The sequence below is a fragment of the Sinocyclocheilus anshuiensis genome, unplaced genomic scaffold (genome assembly GCF_001515605.1).
Source record: "Sinocyclocheilus anshuiensis isolate Anshui unplaced genomic scaffold, SAMN03320099.WGS_v1.1 scaffold167, whole genome shotgun sequence".
Taxonomy (NCBI): domain Eukaryota; kingdom Metazoa; phylum Chordata; class Actinopteri; order Cypriniformes; family Cyprinidae; genus Sinocyclocheilus; species Sinocyclocheilus anshuiensis.
Window position 1 is genome coordinate 1,435,820 of NW_015552552.1, and position 14,003 is coordinate 1,449,822.

General features: G+C 38.8%; 1 protein-coding gene across 1 annotated transcript; it reads right to left on the reverse strand.

The window, feature by feature from the left end:
- Window positions 1-1,935: 1,935 nt before the first annotated feature.
- On the reverse strand, window positions 1,936-8,903 carry LOC107664449 (ectonucleoside triphosphate diphosphohydrolase 5-like). The gene is made up of 13 exons (XM_016455014.1): window positions 8,518-8,903; window positions 7,683-7,762; window positions 7,067-7,210; window positions 6,526-6,601; window positions 5,927-5,962; window positions 5,648-5,736; window positions 5,479-5,558; window positions 5,309-5,370; window positions 5,122-5,223; window positions 4,037-4,180; window positions 3,875-3,931; window positions 2,460-2,575; window positions 1,936-2,250 (listed from the first exon to the last, which is right to left on the reverse strand). The coding sequence occupies exons 1-13, from the start codon at window positions 8,798-8,800 to the stop codon at window positions 2,167-2,169; spliced, it is 1,353 nt and encodes a 450-aa protein (XP_016310500.1). The 5' UTR covers window positions 8,801-8,903; the 3' UTR covers window positions 1,936-2,166.
- Window positions 8,904-14,003: the final 5,100 nt, after the last annotated feature.

The window sequence follows — 14,003 nt, forward strand, 5'->3', positions numbered from 1 at the left end:
AAGCTACAATAATAAACACAATGTTTTTACATGTGTCCCACTGCACGATATCCTGCACAACAGCATGAATCAAGAGCTTTAAATGGGTGAGTTAAACATTGAAACTTTGAAAACTGCCAACTTAGATAGACAGACAGACAGACAGAGTGTCTCGGGTGAGACAACAACTGAAAAAATGTAAACATACAGTAGAAATAGCAGGCTGGCCTGGCCATCTTAATTCGCCCACTGTAGATAATGGAGGTAAACGACTTGACAGTAAAATGGTTGCTTCCTATTACTTCCCAGTTTGATCAACAAGGAAATACATTCATCTCATTCTGAGTAGGTAAGCAAGCAATAATCGTCTATAATGTTTGCTATGTACTTCGTGTCTACATAGTTTAGATATGATTTTTACATAGATTTTTTTACTTATACTACCGTTAATGCTGTTACGTCGTCAACCTTATTCTACACTGGGAGAAAAATATCTGTAACGTTCAAAAATACCTCAAGCTAGATCTACTTGATGGATCAAGAGAGGTTTGTAGGCTAGATGTATTTTATCTTTAAAATCCCATTTAGTTAAGCTATTAAACAACAGATCTTTCTTATGTTTTATTCATGTACAATAGGCTATCACTTCATACACAACATTGAATTGGAAAGCATATTTATAGCATTTGCTGTCGAGAATACCTCAAATTGGCAAAGCAGTACATGATTTCATGTCATACATTGAACTATGACAACTGGTAAAAAAAAAAAAAAAGTACATTACTGAAGTGTATATACAGACAGTAAAATACATAAAAAGGTATACTTAAGCAGCTTTAAAGAAGCAGATGGATTAACGAGATGCAACAACGGCACACTGCATATTTAGCAAGTATTCATGTAATAAATATTTGTACAATAATTCACAAAAAACACTTAACATGATACTGCCAAAAACTGGTCCTAAATCGGTCCGCAGTATGCACCTGTCACAAAATCTAACCTTGTTCTGCCCAATTACACCTGAGCATCTATGCATACACAAAGCAGTAACATTTCAACACTGTTCTACATAATGACCGCCTAAAATGACTTAGAGCCATTCACAATAACTAACCCAAGTTTAAAGACATAAATGAGGTTCAAGGTACTCTAAACTCTGTTTGCATGTTGGCATAAAAATAACTCCATTTTGAATACAGTAACATAATGTCTACTTTAATAACCAGTAGTCATTTGAGTTATAGTTTATCCAAGTACTGAGCCATGTTAGCATTTATATACCTTTTTTTAGTTTGATAATGGCTGCAGTGCAAGTGTATTCAACTGCATGCAATTCAGTGTTAAAAACCATATCTGGTTAGAACTTGGGTAAAAAAAAAAAAAAAAAGCACCTATAGAATTTCACCAAGAGTGATATGCTTCTAAAAATGTTCAACTCAGCTCTTCAATTCTGCTTCTTAACATACAAACAGATAAGCATAAATACATGCATTACTCATTAATACATAAAACAGCACTCATGTGCTCGAGTAAAGTGACTGTACATGTATGATTTGTCCTTATCTCTACCTGCCCAATGAACCCCAGGATAAGCTGCTGATCCCAAACAACTTTCCAAAACATATACAGATGGCTGTAGCTGAACCATCTACTCTATAAAGTGTTAAATGCTAGATAGGGGCACTAAATGGAAATTTCAGTATAATTTACCATAACCTAAAACAGCACCACACTACTGTGCAAGCACTACTACTAACAAGTTACTTCAGAGGAAGCTACATTAATAGCTCAACACAATTAATTTTTACAATGTTTTTACATGTATCCCACTGCACAACAGCATGAATCAGGAGCTTTAAATGAGTGCATTAAACACTGGACCTTTGCAGACAGTGTCTCAGGAGAGATGGCAACTGAAAAAAATTTAAACATACAGTAGAAATAGCAGGCTGGCCTGGCCATCTTTACAAAAATATAGTGATTTCTTTGTGAACAGTTCTGTAAGTGTTTAATTGATGAGAGGGGAGAGCGTTGTGATATAGGGCTGCAGTGCAGGGCAGGTCTGAAACTCAATTAAAGAGTTATGGAGAAGGACAAAGAGGGGCTGCTTCAGCAGGTGAGTTTTGCACCTGCTTGACCCCTGTGCTGCCCCTCATGCTGGTGTCCACTGCAAGACTGCAGGCTTTAATGAATGTTGAGCTTGTGGAAATGATCGAAGGTGGCGCCAAGTGCCCAGCTTGTCTCCACATTATTCACCTTTTTAGTAAGCTGTTAAAAGAAGAAGATCATTAATCCATTATGCTGCTGCCTAATCTGTGGTACTTCATCTGACAAGGAATGTTAACTTTGGCTCTTGGCAATTTACTTTTGAATGCTCAAACACTGAGCTAGTAAATAGGTTTGAGACCAATTTTAGATCCTCCCCATACAGTTTCAGAGTTTCACATTTTTAAATTGTTTTAATATTTTCCACTCACCTGCAGAACAGTGCTGTCCTTGAACCCAAATCCCTCTTTCAATAGGCATGTGATATAGGTCATGTCCATGCACAAAAAGGGGCTGATCGGACGATATTTAGTCATCTTGTTGCACACTTGTTTAAGAAAAAGCAAAGAACAGTAATTAGCTGTGCTTGCTAAGGGAAGCTTTTACTATTGCTCATACTTAAAGTTAGAGATTTGAACAAACCCTTGAGCCTTAGTATTAAACCTTGACGCATTTCTCATCCCACATAGTCTGTGCTACAGACATGAGTTATGCTTCAAATTGGGTGGCTTGTTGAGGAAAGTGGTGGCAAGTATCTAGCAACCACCCAGAACACCCTAGCACTAAGAACTACTTTGAAAAGTTTTGCAACCACATAGCAATGCTCATGGAGAAGAGTTTTGCACGGACAAGCACCAATCACATTTTCTTCAGAAAATGTAAATATTTTGTAACTCTGTGAGTAATTGGGCAATAAAAATCCAAGACAAGATTAAAAGACTAAAAGATTCCTATGTTGCACAAGAGATGATAAGCATAGTGTATACACTATCCCGTGAGTCCCAGACTGTTGATTGTCAGGCTACAGTGTGTCAGAGTCTGGGGAAAATCAGGTAAGACACTGAGGCACCAGTACTGTGTTTGCTACAACCGTCTGGCATGTCTTTGTGAAACAGGTCTACCCAATGTTTTGTTTTTTCTCCAGCTAACACTGTGATTTGTAAGAGTTTGAGATGAGGAAGAAAGTGGGAATGAATAATTTCATACCCTAGGTCGTACACAAGTGCTGATAGCGCTCCAAATGACGAGCGATACCAAGTGTTCCCGCAAAGGGTGAGACATTACGTCCTGCCTGCCTCCAGTTAGATATTGAGCATTAGGTGTTGTCTCACGGTCAGGCAGGAGGTGGGTATCTACAGGGCTGCTGCCACTGTGAACCGATGTGCCAAATGCGGTTCATCGAAACCATGCGACAGTGTCAGCGTACAAATAATAGCCTTACATAAGGCGCCAACTCATTCCCCCTAGCGATAAATCATCTCTGCGGACATTTACTAGTGGACACAATCTACCAAGATTCCATGAATCAATTTCAGGTCTCAAACTGACATATGCGTCACATTCTGCTCAAGAACTAACAACATATTCCTCTAGTAAGGGCATGGAAAAGCTGAGATAGCAGGTCGGAGAGTTACAAAAAAGGTGAACACACGCAAGCAGAAGTATTTGTGTGGGAGAGGTGCAACCTATGTTTATGTGGTGGCAGAGCTATCATTTTGTGAAGCCAGTGTGATTGTCGAGAACCTCAAATGCAAACAAGCACCGAGGGTTTATGTTTGTGCAATGTGTGCGGCAGGACTTTGACCTGAGTGTTCTTTGGAGAATGGGAGAACATCCAAAGTCTTACCTTCTTTGGCTCTCTTTTTAAAATCCCTGACTTCCACAGTACCGCCACGGGACTCGTCTAAATGATTGAGACAATACAGTTTGTTCAGCATAACTTTTAAAGATTAATCATTTGTAGATATTCCGTAGCATTGACCCTTATCCATAATGTAGACCTACTTACCAATGAGACCAGACTCTACAGCTCTGTCATAGTAATAGGAGAAGGCATAGAAGATGCTGCTTCCCTTGATTTCAAAGGGCTGGTGCACAATCCCTTTCACCACCCGCATTACCTCTTGGTAGCACAACTTATACCCTGCAAAACCTGGAAATAAAGGGCTAGATGTATTTACTGTATTAATGTCTATTCAATTTTTTTTCAGTAATTTCATCCATATAAAGTCTGGTGGTCCACTTTGAAGAAATCCCTGTTTAGATAGGAGCAGTCAGTCTGACGGACATGTGAAGCAACCAATCACAATTTGTTTTTTTATGCTGTGCTGGGGTATATTTGCTCAGCAGTGTCCGTCCCATATATACCCAGTACCTTGTAAACTCAATTTCGCCTCCAGTAGGACACCCAGAACCAGTGTATAAACAGACATTAAGGCTTCTGTGGGCGGTCCAACCTAACCTTAACCCTGTGCTTGATATCTGAGGTATCTTGAATGGAGAGTGCCTCCTTACAACATAATGTGGTGAGTTTGAGCGTTTGCCACAAACTCTTCAGGGAGAGGTTTCCTCACAGGAAGCTCAAAATAGGCAGCTTTCATATGACCTGGAGCTAACTGGCTGGTCAGGTCTACCAGTTGGAAACCATATGGACTGCTTAACAAGGCCTATCATAGCTGGTAATTCTGCACCATAACATTGCTGAAGGGAGAAAAGGCTAGGCTAAATGCCAAGCATGTGATCTTTTTTACATGTCTGTGGTTAGAGAGTGTTGAATCATTTGATGAATGAACTGAGTGAACTTGACTATTTAAATAGGCAGAAAAAGACCCTGAGCAGATTTTAGTTTTATTCTGACTATAAATGGAAGCTTGAAGTCAATGTGAATGTGACATTGTTGCATGAAACAGTATATTAATCAAAACAAAAATGTAGTAACTAGATGAGAATTGACCATTGTACTGAGACGTAACCACTGAGAATTGACTGAATTGTGAAAGGTAGTCTTTATCACATTGAATTGTTCACAATAATTGCAACTGCATGCAATAATAATAATAATTCTGACTTTATTATGAGACTGAGGTCACTCACCATCTGGGATTCCACTGACTTTGTAGGTGAGTCCACCAAAGCTCCAGTCTTCTCTGAATTTTTTTGGTAAACAAGAACTTCTGAAAACTTTCCAGTCAAGACCTGAAGGTCGAGCATTGTGAGAAATGAATAATCATCCATTATGAAACAAAGTTAGAAAATATAAAAACATTTTATTAATAATTACCATCAGCACCAAGAGCGCCAAGAGTTGCCAGTCGTGCAGCAATTAGTCCATTTCCAAGATAACTGCAAATGGGAAAAGCAAAAAAATGTTGTTTTTTTCCACTGATGACATATTGTTGGTCTTTGTCTGTAAAGGGACACAATAACTGTAGTATTGTCAAGCTATCTGACCTGTGAGTATACAGCTCAAAAGTGTTGTTGAACATGTTGATTTTGGCAATGTAGTCTGCAGGAGCAGTCAGCACAGTTTTCTGTGAAAGAGGAGAACAGTGTCACTGTCAAAAACTACTGAAAATTCTAGCTAGTATATGTCAGCTGTGGTTTTATCTTATCATTATACCTTTAACCGAGGAAGGAAAGTAATCTGAGTTGAACCCCCACCCAAATCCAGGATCCCGACAGTTTTCCTTGTTTTAGCATACAGGTGACCTGCAGTGCAAAGGTTTAGTAAACTTGTTTAATATCAGTTATTCAAATCCATGAAAGGCATGTAAAAGTATATTGGAAGTTAGAAATATATCTAGGGCTAGCTCTTAGAGCTCATGGTGGGAGCTGAGTCATGGTCTACTCTTAGGCTAAACTGAATACTTTAATAACTTATAATAACATATGACTGTACCTGTGAGGAAGTTTACTGTAACCCATGCCAAGACCCCTGTAAGAGAGAGAATCCATGCAGTTGAGATGCAGAATTTGAACACTTAAGTATTTAGTCTCAGCTCTAAATAACATGGTAAACACCAGTCACTATTTAGACAATATTTGACATTTGAACCTTTTGATAACTCCAACAAGTAGTTTTGATATATTCAATAGTACTGCATTAAGATGTAGGCTAATATATCCATCGAAAGTATACATCTGTACATCTACAGTGGGGCCATCAAGGACCAGCCCAGGTAATTAAACATGTCTGAGATGTGAAATTAGTCACACCTCATAAAACCACAAGACAAGTACATGAATGTCTGAGTTTTCATGAAAGCGAATGTCAACTTAAATTAAAAAATGTGGAGGATTATTTTATATTGAGCGTGGGAGGCTTCCAGACAAGGTTTAATCCAGACAGCTATATTAAACACTAAGGTCACTATCACAATAACAGACACAGGAAAGCTGGTGTAAAAAGGATGTTTCAAAGTTTGTGCATTACGTTGTGGGTTTAATTTACATTTGTGCTTCAGATTGGATGTGGTAAACAGAGAAAGGTTATAGTACCCTCATTGGTGCCATTCATGATGGTGACACTGTTGTTTGGCACAAAGAAAGGAGAGTCGTCAAAAATTTCTTTGACCTGTGGACACAAACCAGAAATTACACATATTAACCATCGTGTGCAATTTCAGCTCTACAATGTAAAGAAATCTAAGAGTTCATGACTCATGTGTTCCTCTGTAATGTACACCATAAAAAAGAAAGAAACCATTTGGTTGTTACAACATAAAAATTCAAGCCGGCTCTTTTTATCTGGAGTCAACGGGAAGTTCACTGAATCAATCTTGGGCAAATTTGTCTGAAACTGGGCAAGCAAGAAACCACAAGTGCGGCTGGTGTGGTGGCGTTGAATACGATAATTCAAAAGGCATTTGGGTCCCTTCAACTCCAGACAGCCTCAGAACAGCTGCTTTTGCACAGTATTGGTTTCTCTTCTCTTACTTTTCCTGTCTTTCTTTCTCTCCGTCTCGCACACAACGTGGTTTATTCCTTCGGGATGGTTGGTTTCTCTACTAAACTGTCTGTGAAGAAGAGAAAGCCTTACCTCATTCAAAAGAGCTTTGGCTTTTTCTTGAGGCAGCAGGCGCAAGCCGGCAGTGGCTTTCAGAACCACAGGTGTCTGTATCCATTGCTCTTTGGGAATCATCTTCTTTGCAACCTTCAACAGCTGCCTAATGGTTTCTCCACCCTAGAAAATTAAAAACATGTAAATATTATTACAAGTATTCCTCAAAGTGAGCTAAAAAGCCATTCTAGTCCTGTCCTTTGACAATACCATGATCTATAATGAGGTTAATTGTCAACTTTTTTGTCTACCAGCAACAAGGTGTTTCAATAGTGAGAATTAACTTTTTCAATGTACTTGTCTTGTGGTTACATAGTTGAGAACCACACCAGTAGAATACTGGCATAAAGTGAACTGTTTTTACTAGAATATCTGCAAATGTCACAAACTAAAGCATAACTGCTCCATCTAGAATTAAAATTCCATACTGCTGAATAAAGACTTTTTGGTGTTTTTGATGTTGTCTTTAGTGGAAATGTTAAAAACCATTTCTTCATTTGCACTGTGCAGACGAGACTGGAAAAAGTCAAAGCTATTAGAATGTAATAGAAGTAACACATTCCCTGATGTTGTTATAAGAAAGTTAGTGGCTTACCACTTCGGGAATATCCGCATACGCTGACAGTCCAGGCTTCACGGCATGGTACATCTCATTGTCAAGCACTGGAAGCTCAACTGTGGGACACAGAGACAGACAGAAAAGTCAGAGGGGACAATTGAAGACGTCTGCTATTAGAAGGTGCACATTAGCGATGGACTGTGGGCAACTCGACTCCATCTCCTAAGGTTATTGTGCATGAGCAGAGACGTTTGGTTATTGTATGTTTACCACAAATGGCGACCACCAAGATTTTTCCAGACTGGAAAATTAAGAGTTTCTCAAGGCTCAGAGTTTACCTCATCAGGAGTGATGCCATGTCTCCATTTGATGGGTATTTTGTGGAACCGATTATTGCATTATCAGCTGAAACCCATGGTCTTTAACATATTGATAAGGGATGCAATTTATTAAATGAAACTGCAGCTGCTTATTACCCAACTTTCTCCATCCCTCTTTCCTCTTCCCACCCCTGTGTTTCTGTTTGCCTTCTCACCATGCAGCGAATGAACCACGGCAAACACAGACACAGTAAGCAGACGTGCTATGACACACAGGCTCCTGAGAGGGATGCAGCGAGAAAGCGATCAAGAGAGAGAGAGAGATGAAGAGGGCAGCCATTCACAGAGTCTGCAAGGCGGGACTCTTCAAGATAATTCTGAGTTCATGGTGTAAGCTACACTGAAGCATGGATGTGAGTCAGGACCATCAGAGCAACACATCTGGGGAGGAAAATATTCAAATTCTAGCTACAAGAGGAGCAAGTAAGTTATCTGGGGAACTCCAGAGCTCATTTAATGTGCTAAAACAGGAATATGGAGAAAGGACTTACCTGGGTCTTTTTGAATGAACTTGTAAATATGGATACGGGTGCCGGTGCTGCCTGCATCAAACATGATCCCATAAAAGGTGCGACTGAAGTTGACTGGATGAGGGGCCACTGCTTCCGTCACCACAGGCACCTCTGGAGGAAGCTGATTGTCCATGCTGGCATGGTGATTGAGCGCACGGTAGCGGTTGTACATATGGTGGTTGTAATATGTTGCTTCTGCCAGGAAGTACCCGGCAAAAAGCCACATGGACACCGCCGTCAAGGATAACATCTGCTGAGACATGGTTTCTTTCTCCCACGCCGACACTGCAAACAGCTGAAGGCTTGACCGGCGGTTTCTTGAAAAAGTGACTCAAGAGTTTTTATGGAGGAGGATGTGTTTGCTGTTTTTGCCCGGTCTTGTTGAGAAAGAGTCTTGAGGGTGTACAGATGCAGCAAAGGTCTACAGAAAAGATGAAGAAGAGAAGAAAGAGAAGATGGAGAGAGCCAGAAGGAGAGGGTGAACACAGAGACACACTCGGGACTGGTCAGTCATCTGTTTACAGTATATAAAGACATAAGTGCTTGGCAGGGGGCCATGCCAAACAACGGCATCCACCAATCCTGAGCCTCGTCATCGCAAGCCATCTGAAATCCATCCTCCACCATCCCCTCCCCTTGCTTATAAAAATGGACATGGAATACCTGCTAAAGAGTGCAGTTTCTTTCTCGTCAATTACGTACAAGGCGTTCAAATTGGCAATACCCTCTCATACCCTCCCCCATCATCTGAAGTGGCTTAGATGCAGCTAAAATGTCTTCAGAAGAATAAAAGAGAGTATATATTAAGACTTCAAAACCAGCTGGATTGCTAGGAGTAAATGCATTGGTTTCAAAATATATTTTGTGGGTGTACTTAATTAAAACTTACAGCTTTACTTTCTACTTAAGGCCAGTCTTGTTACTTCACCACTTTTTCTTTCTCCTAACAAGCATTTAAACCTACTCATGCAAGCTTCCAATTGATGCAAGCCAGCTTCCTTTCCAATAATAGTAGTTATATCATGAACTAGCTCCTAAAGAATCTTAAATGGCCATTTAACTGGGATCTTGAGATTCCGTGTTACATGTAGTTAATTTGAGTTATTTCTCTCGTAACTTCTAAAATAGGGCTTTTCCCTCCTTTGTTCGCTGTAAAAGAGGTGTAGACATTATCTAATTTATTGTAGGAGTTTGTGGCAAGGGTATAAAATGACATTATTATCATTAAACTTCAGAGCTCAAATTCAGGGTAGACAAACGATTTCTTGTGTTGTTTTCACATCAGTTGCCAGGTATTTTGGCACAGCAGATGGTAAACTTCAGTGTCTGTGTACTTTCAGTGCCCGCAGAGTAGTGGAAGATCCTGTACCCATGAACGTAGGGTCAAACATTAGAATCAAAACACTTCACCTTTTTTTGAGGTAAATGGCTACATTTAATAATATATATATATATATATATATATATATTTAAAGTTACTCTAAAATATAGGATTTGTAAATGCAAAATGTTTAGTCATCTCCTTACAAAAAATGTTATGCAAGGCGTATTGTAGAATTATATAGAGAGAAATTATATAAGTAATTGCATTTTCTTAGGTGACAGTCTTGCTAAGCACTGAATTTCAAGCTTTTTGGCTTTCTTCAGCAGTTTCTTTATTGGTTTTGACAGAAAAAAAAACAATTAGGTGTTTAGATCCTGCAAGCAGGAGCAGATGCCGTTGAAAACCTACGAACTGAATAGTATAGGGTTACACAGGGGTTTTCTCGACTCTGTGAACCTTGGTCTCACATCAAGGAGGGTTGCACAGATGAATAGTTTTGTGCAATCCTCAAATATTCAGGCCTGACAGTAGGGTTGCATTACGATGACATGTCTTTTTCTCTTTCACTTGCAACTAATGAAAGTGGTTCACCGCACAGCGAGTTAAGAATGGCTCTCTCTGCCACTGCCGATGAGACCCGGGTGAGGGATGGTGAAGAGCAGAAATAAGGGGTGGTGGAGCCTGGTCTGCGATTTTAGTGCTGAGAGGGGAGATGAGAAGCACAGAGAGGGCAGAGGGAAGGAGGGAGAGAACCTGGGTGGAGTTTGGCAGTGCCTTTGCTCCCATCATGCCATTCCAGTCCCCGGACAATCGGCTGAGCAAAGCAACAGTTCCAACGTTGTAATTTGGAACTAAAAATATTACACTTTCTTTCCTCTTTTTCTTCTTTTTTCAAACTGCGGTACCCCATTATGGTCTTTTCTCCCATGCCAAGCATGCATGTGCAGGCCCTCGTATTGACTTCTGACAAGTTAAAAGAACACTTTCAACCATGCCATAGCAACAGTATAGAGCTAATTTAATAGGTGCCTGGCTGCTTAAGTGTCATAAATATTGCTCACTCTCCTGCAAAAGATCATTGCTTCATGAGGTTTCCTATTATGCTGTTAGCTTTCAGGCTGGACATGTCTATATGGCACTGCACACTATAGTGACTATGTTACAGCAGCAGTTAAATGCACCCTTTTTGTCGCTAAATGAGTACTTATGTTCACACATAACTGAGACAATTACTGACAAGGCAGTCTGTACATCCGTGGAATTATCACAATACATCATAAACAGTATTTATGGCATAAAGCAGGGCAATTACAGTACATTGTTTAACTGATGCAATAAAAAAATAAACTAGGATGCACGCCAAAAGCCTGACACATTCAAAACCATTTGTGTGATGTTGACTATAACATGTTTTGCCACAACGAAACAATAATAATTTGGAAGAATTTGTTGCCAGCCCAGTAGAATGTACAATGCATCCTTTAATCTACATTATAATGAAAACATACAGTTACAAAACAATAAACTACTTTTATAGTGCATAAAATAAAATATGACAACAAAATTGTGAGGTTTGACCATGCGCAAATGAACTCAATGTGTTATTCATTATGCAATATCCATTGCTTTTTAAAGGGATAGTTCACCCTATAGCTTTGTAGTTTTAAATAGTTTTAGATTATTTGATAGATTTCAAAGTTCTTGCAACATGTAAGCTTGCGAACATGCATAGTTGACCAAGGTTAAGCCTGCAGTTTGAGCGCCTCCATGCAGTGTCACTAAACAAAATTGCAAATGCAATTGCAAATATAATCAGACAGGTTTTCCAAACACTACCCCATCTTCTATTCTAAGGGATTTTAATGAACAAGTGGGTTTACTTGTTATGTGCCCTGTGCTTTGTAAATTAATCTTACAAATACATTAAATAATGTGCCACAGGAATGGATTTTAACAGGTGCCCTGCCCAAGACCGCTTACGAAAAAGAAGTATATTCAAGTGTGCTATTAGTATACTTCTTTTAAACTAAAAAATAGGAAAGTATACTTTTAGTCTACTTTTTATGTACTTCTCAGAAATATACTTAAAATGACATTTAAGTATATTTGAATTATACTTAAAAAAAAGTCTAATTATATTTGAGCTATACTTTTGCTCCTAGAATCCGTGTTTTCATTGTTATACGGTAGAGGGCACTAGTACACATCTTCTGTACAAAATTTCCAAAAAAACACAAGTGAAGAAGAAACTGAAACAACAGATGCTTCCACATGTAATCTAACATGATCATCAGACATAAAACAGCATCAAAACTGTGTAACGTTATGGAATAAAATGTCGACCAATGAAGAGGTAATAATGACTGTCAAGCTTTGGGGTGTTGATCGAAAAGTATTTAATTAGTAAACTATCAGTATACCTATAAGTTCACTTTTAGTATTGCACTACAAGCTAAAAATATTGATGTAAACTAGTTGTGAACTCAAAGTTTACTACTGTTATACTTAAAGTATATTTAAAAGCAGTGTTGGGGAAAGTTACTTTTAAAAGTAATGCATTACAATATTGCGTTACACCTTCAGTTGAACCTTGTAATTACAGATTTGATTATAATGATGATATTTGTTTATGGGGGTGTGGGAGGGGGGTGTCATCTCAGTCATAGCAATTAGCTTTAAATTTAGTTGCCCAACAACATATATGAACTTAAAGCCAAGAGCCGCCATAAGGTTACAGTAGCTACACCCTGACATTTTGACATATGTTCTTTTGCCTTTTTCTGCTTGTGGAATGTTTTATGGATGCACTCCAGCTTCATAAAAAAACAGAACAGAAATGACCGGCTGGGAAGCCGGCAACTAACTCGAGTTCAAGGCATGCAATGCGAGGGTGGTGCTGCTGAATGGATTCGAAATTATTCTGAGCTAAGTTTACATTGTTTTTTAGAAGCTTGGCCCCTGAGAATCTGCTAAGTCAACTACAATTTTGTTTAAGCTTTGCGGCTACTCCTCATCTTAGGTAATACTGGCTTATAGAATGACATGTCAATCACTTGCTCAAGTTGCTCTCCTCTAGAAGAACTGGAAGTGAACCCCTTTTGCTTACATAACCTTATGCTGCTTCGGTTACAGCTCACCCCACAATTTTTTGGTTTCTGAAGGCTACACCCTGGTGTTGCAAACAACAGAGAATACCGACCATTACGTGACCCCCTTTTTTATACACGAGTCCCCACAGAGTGAACAGTTTTTCATAGGAAATCATAGGGTGATGGCAACCAATCTCTTTTAATCACAGCCATGAATATCAAAATAAAATTCTATATAAAGACTGAGTAGCACTGACAGCAAAGAAATAAATCAGTAAACGACAACAATATGAATTGCTTTTAAAACTGCTTGGCAAGGTACAAGTCAACACAATACATGAGCTTCTTTCAAAATAAACCTACATTCAAATATGAAGTAACCTCAACAAAGGAAGCTAATGTTGCCATTTTCAGGTTTTATCTTAGTGTTGTGAATTTGACTCATTTGTTTCTAATTTTTCTTATTTTTTTCTTTGTACTACATCTCCCATAATTCCTAGTAAACTGCATTTCCATATATGGTGCACTACATTACCCATATTCCCCTGGTTAAGGTCTATAAGTAGACCTTACTTCCTTCCTTTGTCCCTTTTGCATTGGTGAGGTGTGGGTGTTTGAATGGACACCCAAACATGTTCTTTGAGTCCTTTCCTTAGGATGCGTTAAGTAAGTCTGTTTGCCAATTGTATAGCTTGAATTTGTTTATTTGAATTGTTTAGATATTTAGTCCCTATTTGGATTGAATACAATATTGATGTTTATTGATGAATTGATTGTATGAGTTTGATTTCTCTTTTGTATTGTTTGTAGTGACTTAAAACCATCCTGTTTATCCTATGCATCCTGTTCATCATGTCCAACCTAGTAGTCCTGCTCCATGTGACTTTGTGAACTTCATGTCGTGTGAATTGCTAAAGATTTATGCTTCTTCAATCGAATGGAATAAAAGAGAGCAAAGGACTGGTGTTTTTTTCCAGTGTTTTAATAAGACACACCACCAAGTTTCTACAATTCTAACGAACTTTGGATATTTTAACATCTCATATTCAACA

Excerpts from the sequence above, each read along its gene's own strand:
- LOC107664449 (XM_016455014.1), bottom strand. The coding sequence starts at position 8,800 with ATGTCTCAGCAGATGTTATCCTTGACGGCGGTGTCCATGTGGCTTTTT. Across the intron at positions 5,737-5,926 it reads TACAGTAAACTTCCTCACAG|GTCACCTGTATGCTAAAACA; the intron begins GTACAGTCATAT and ends TTTGCACTGCAG. Across the intron at positions 4,181-5,121 it reads AGTCAGTGGAATCCCAGATG|GTTTTGCAGGGTATAAGTTG; the intron begins GTGAGTGACCTC and ends CTTTATTTCCAG.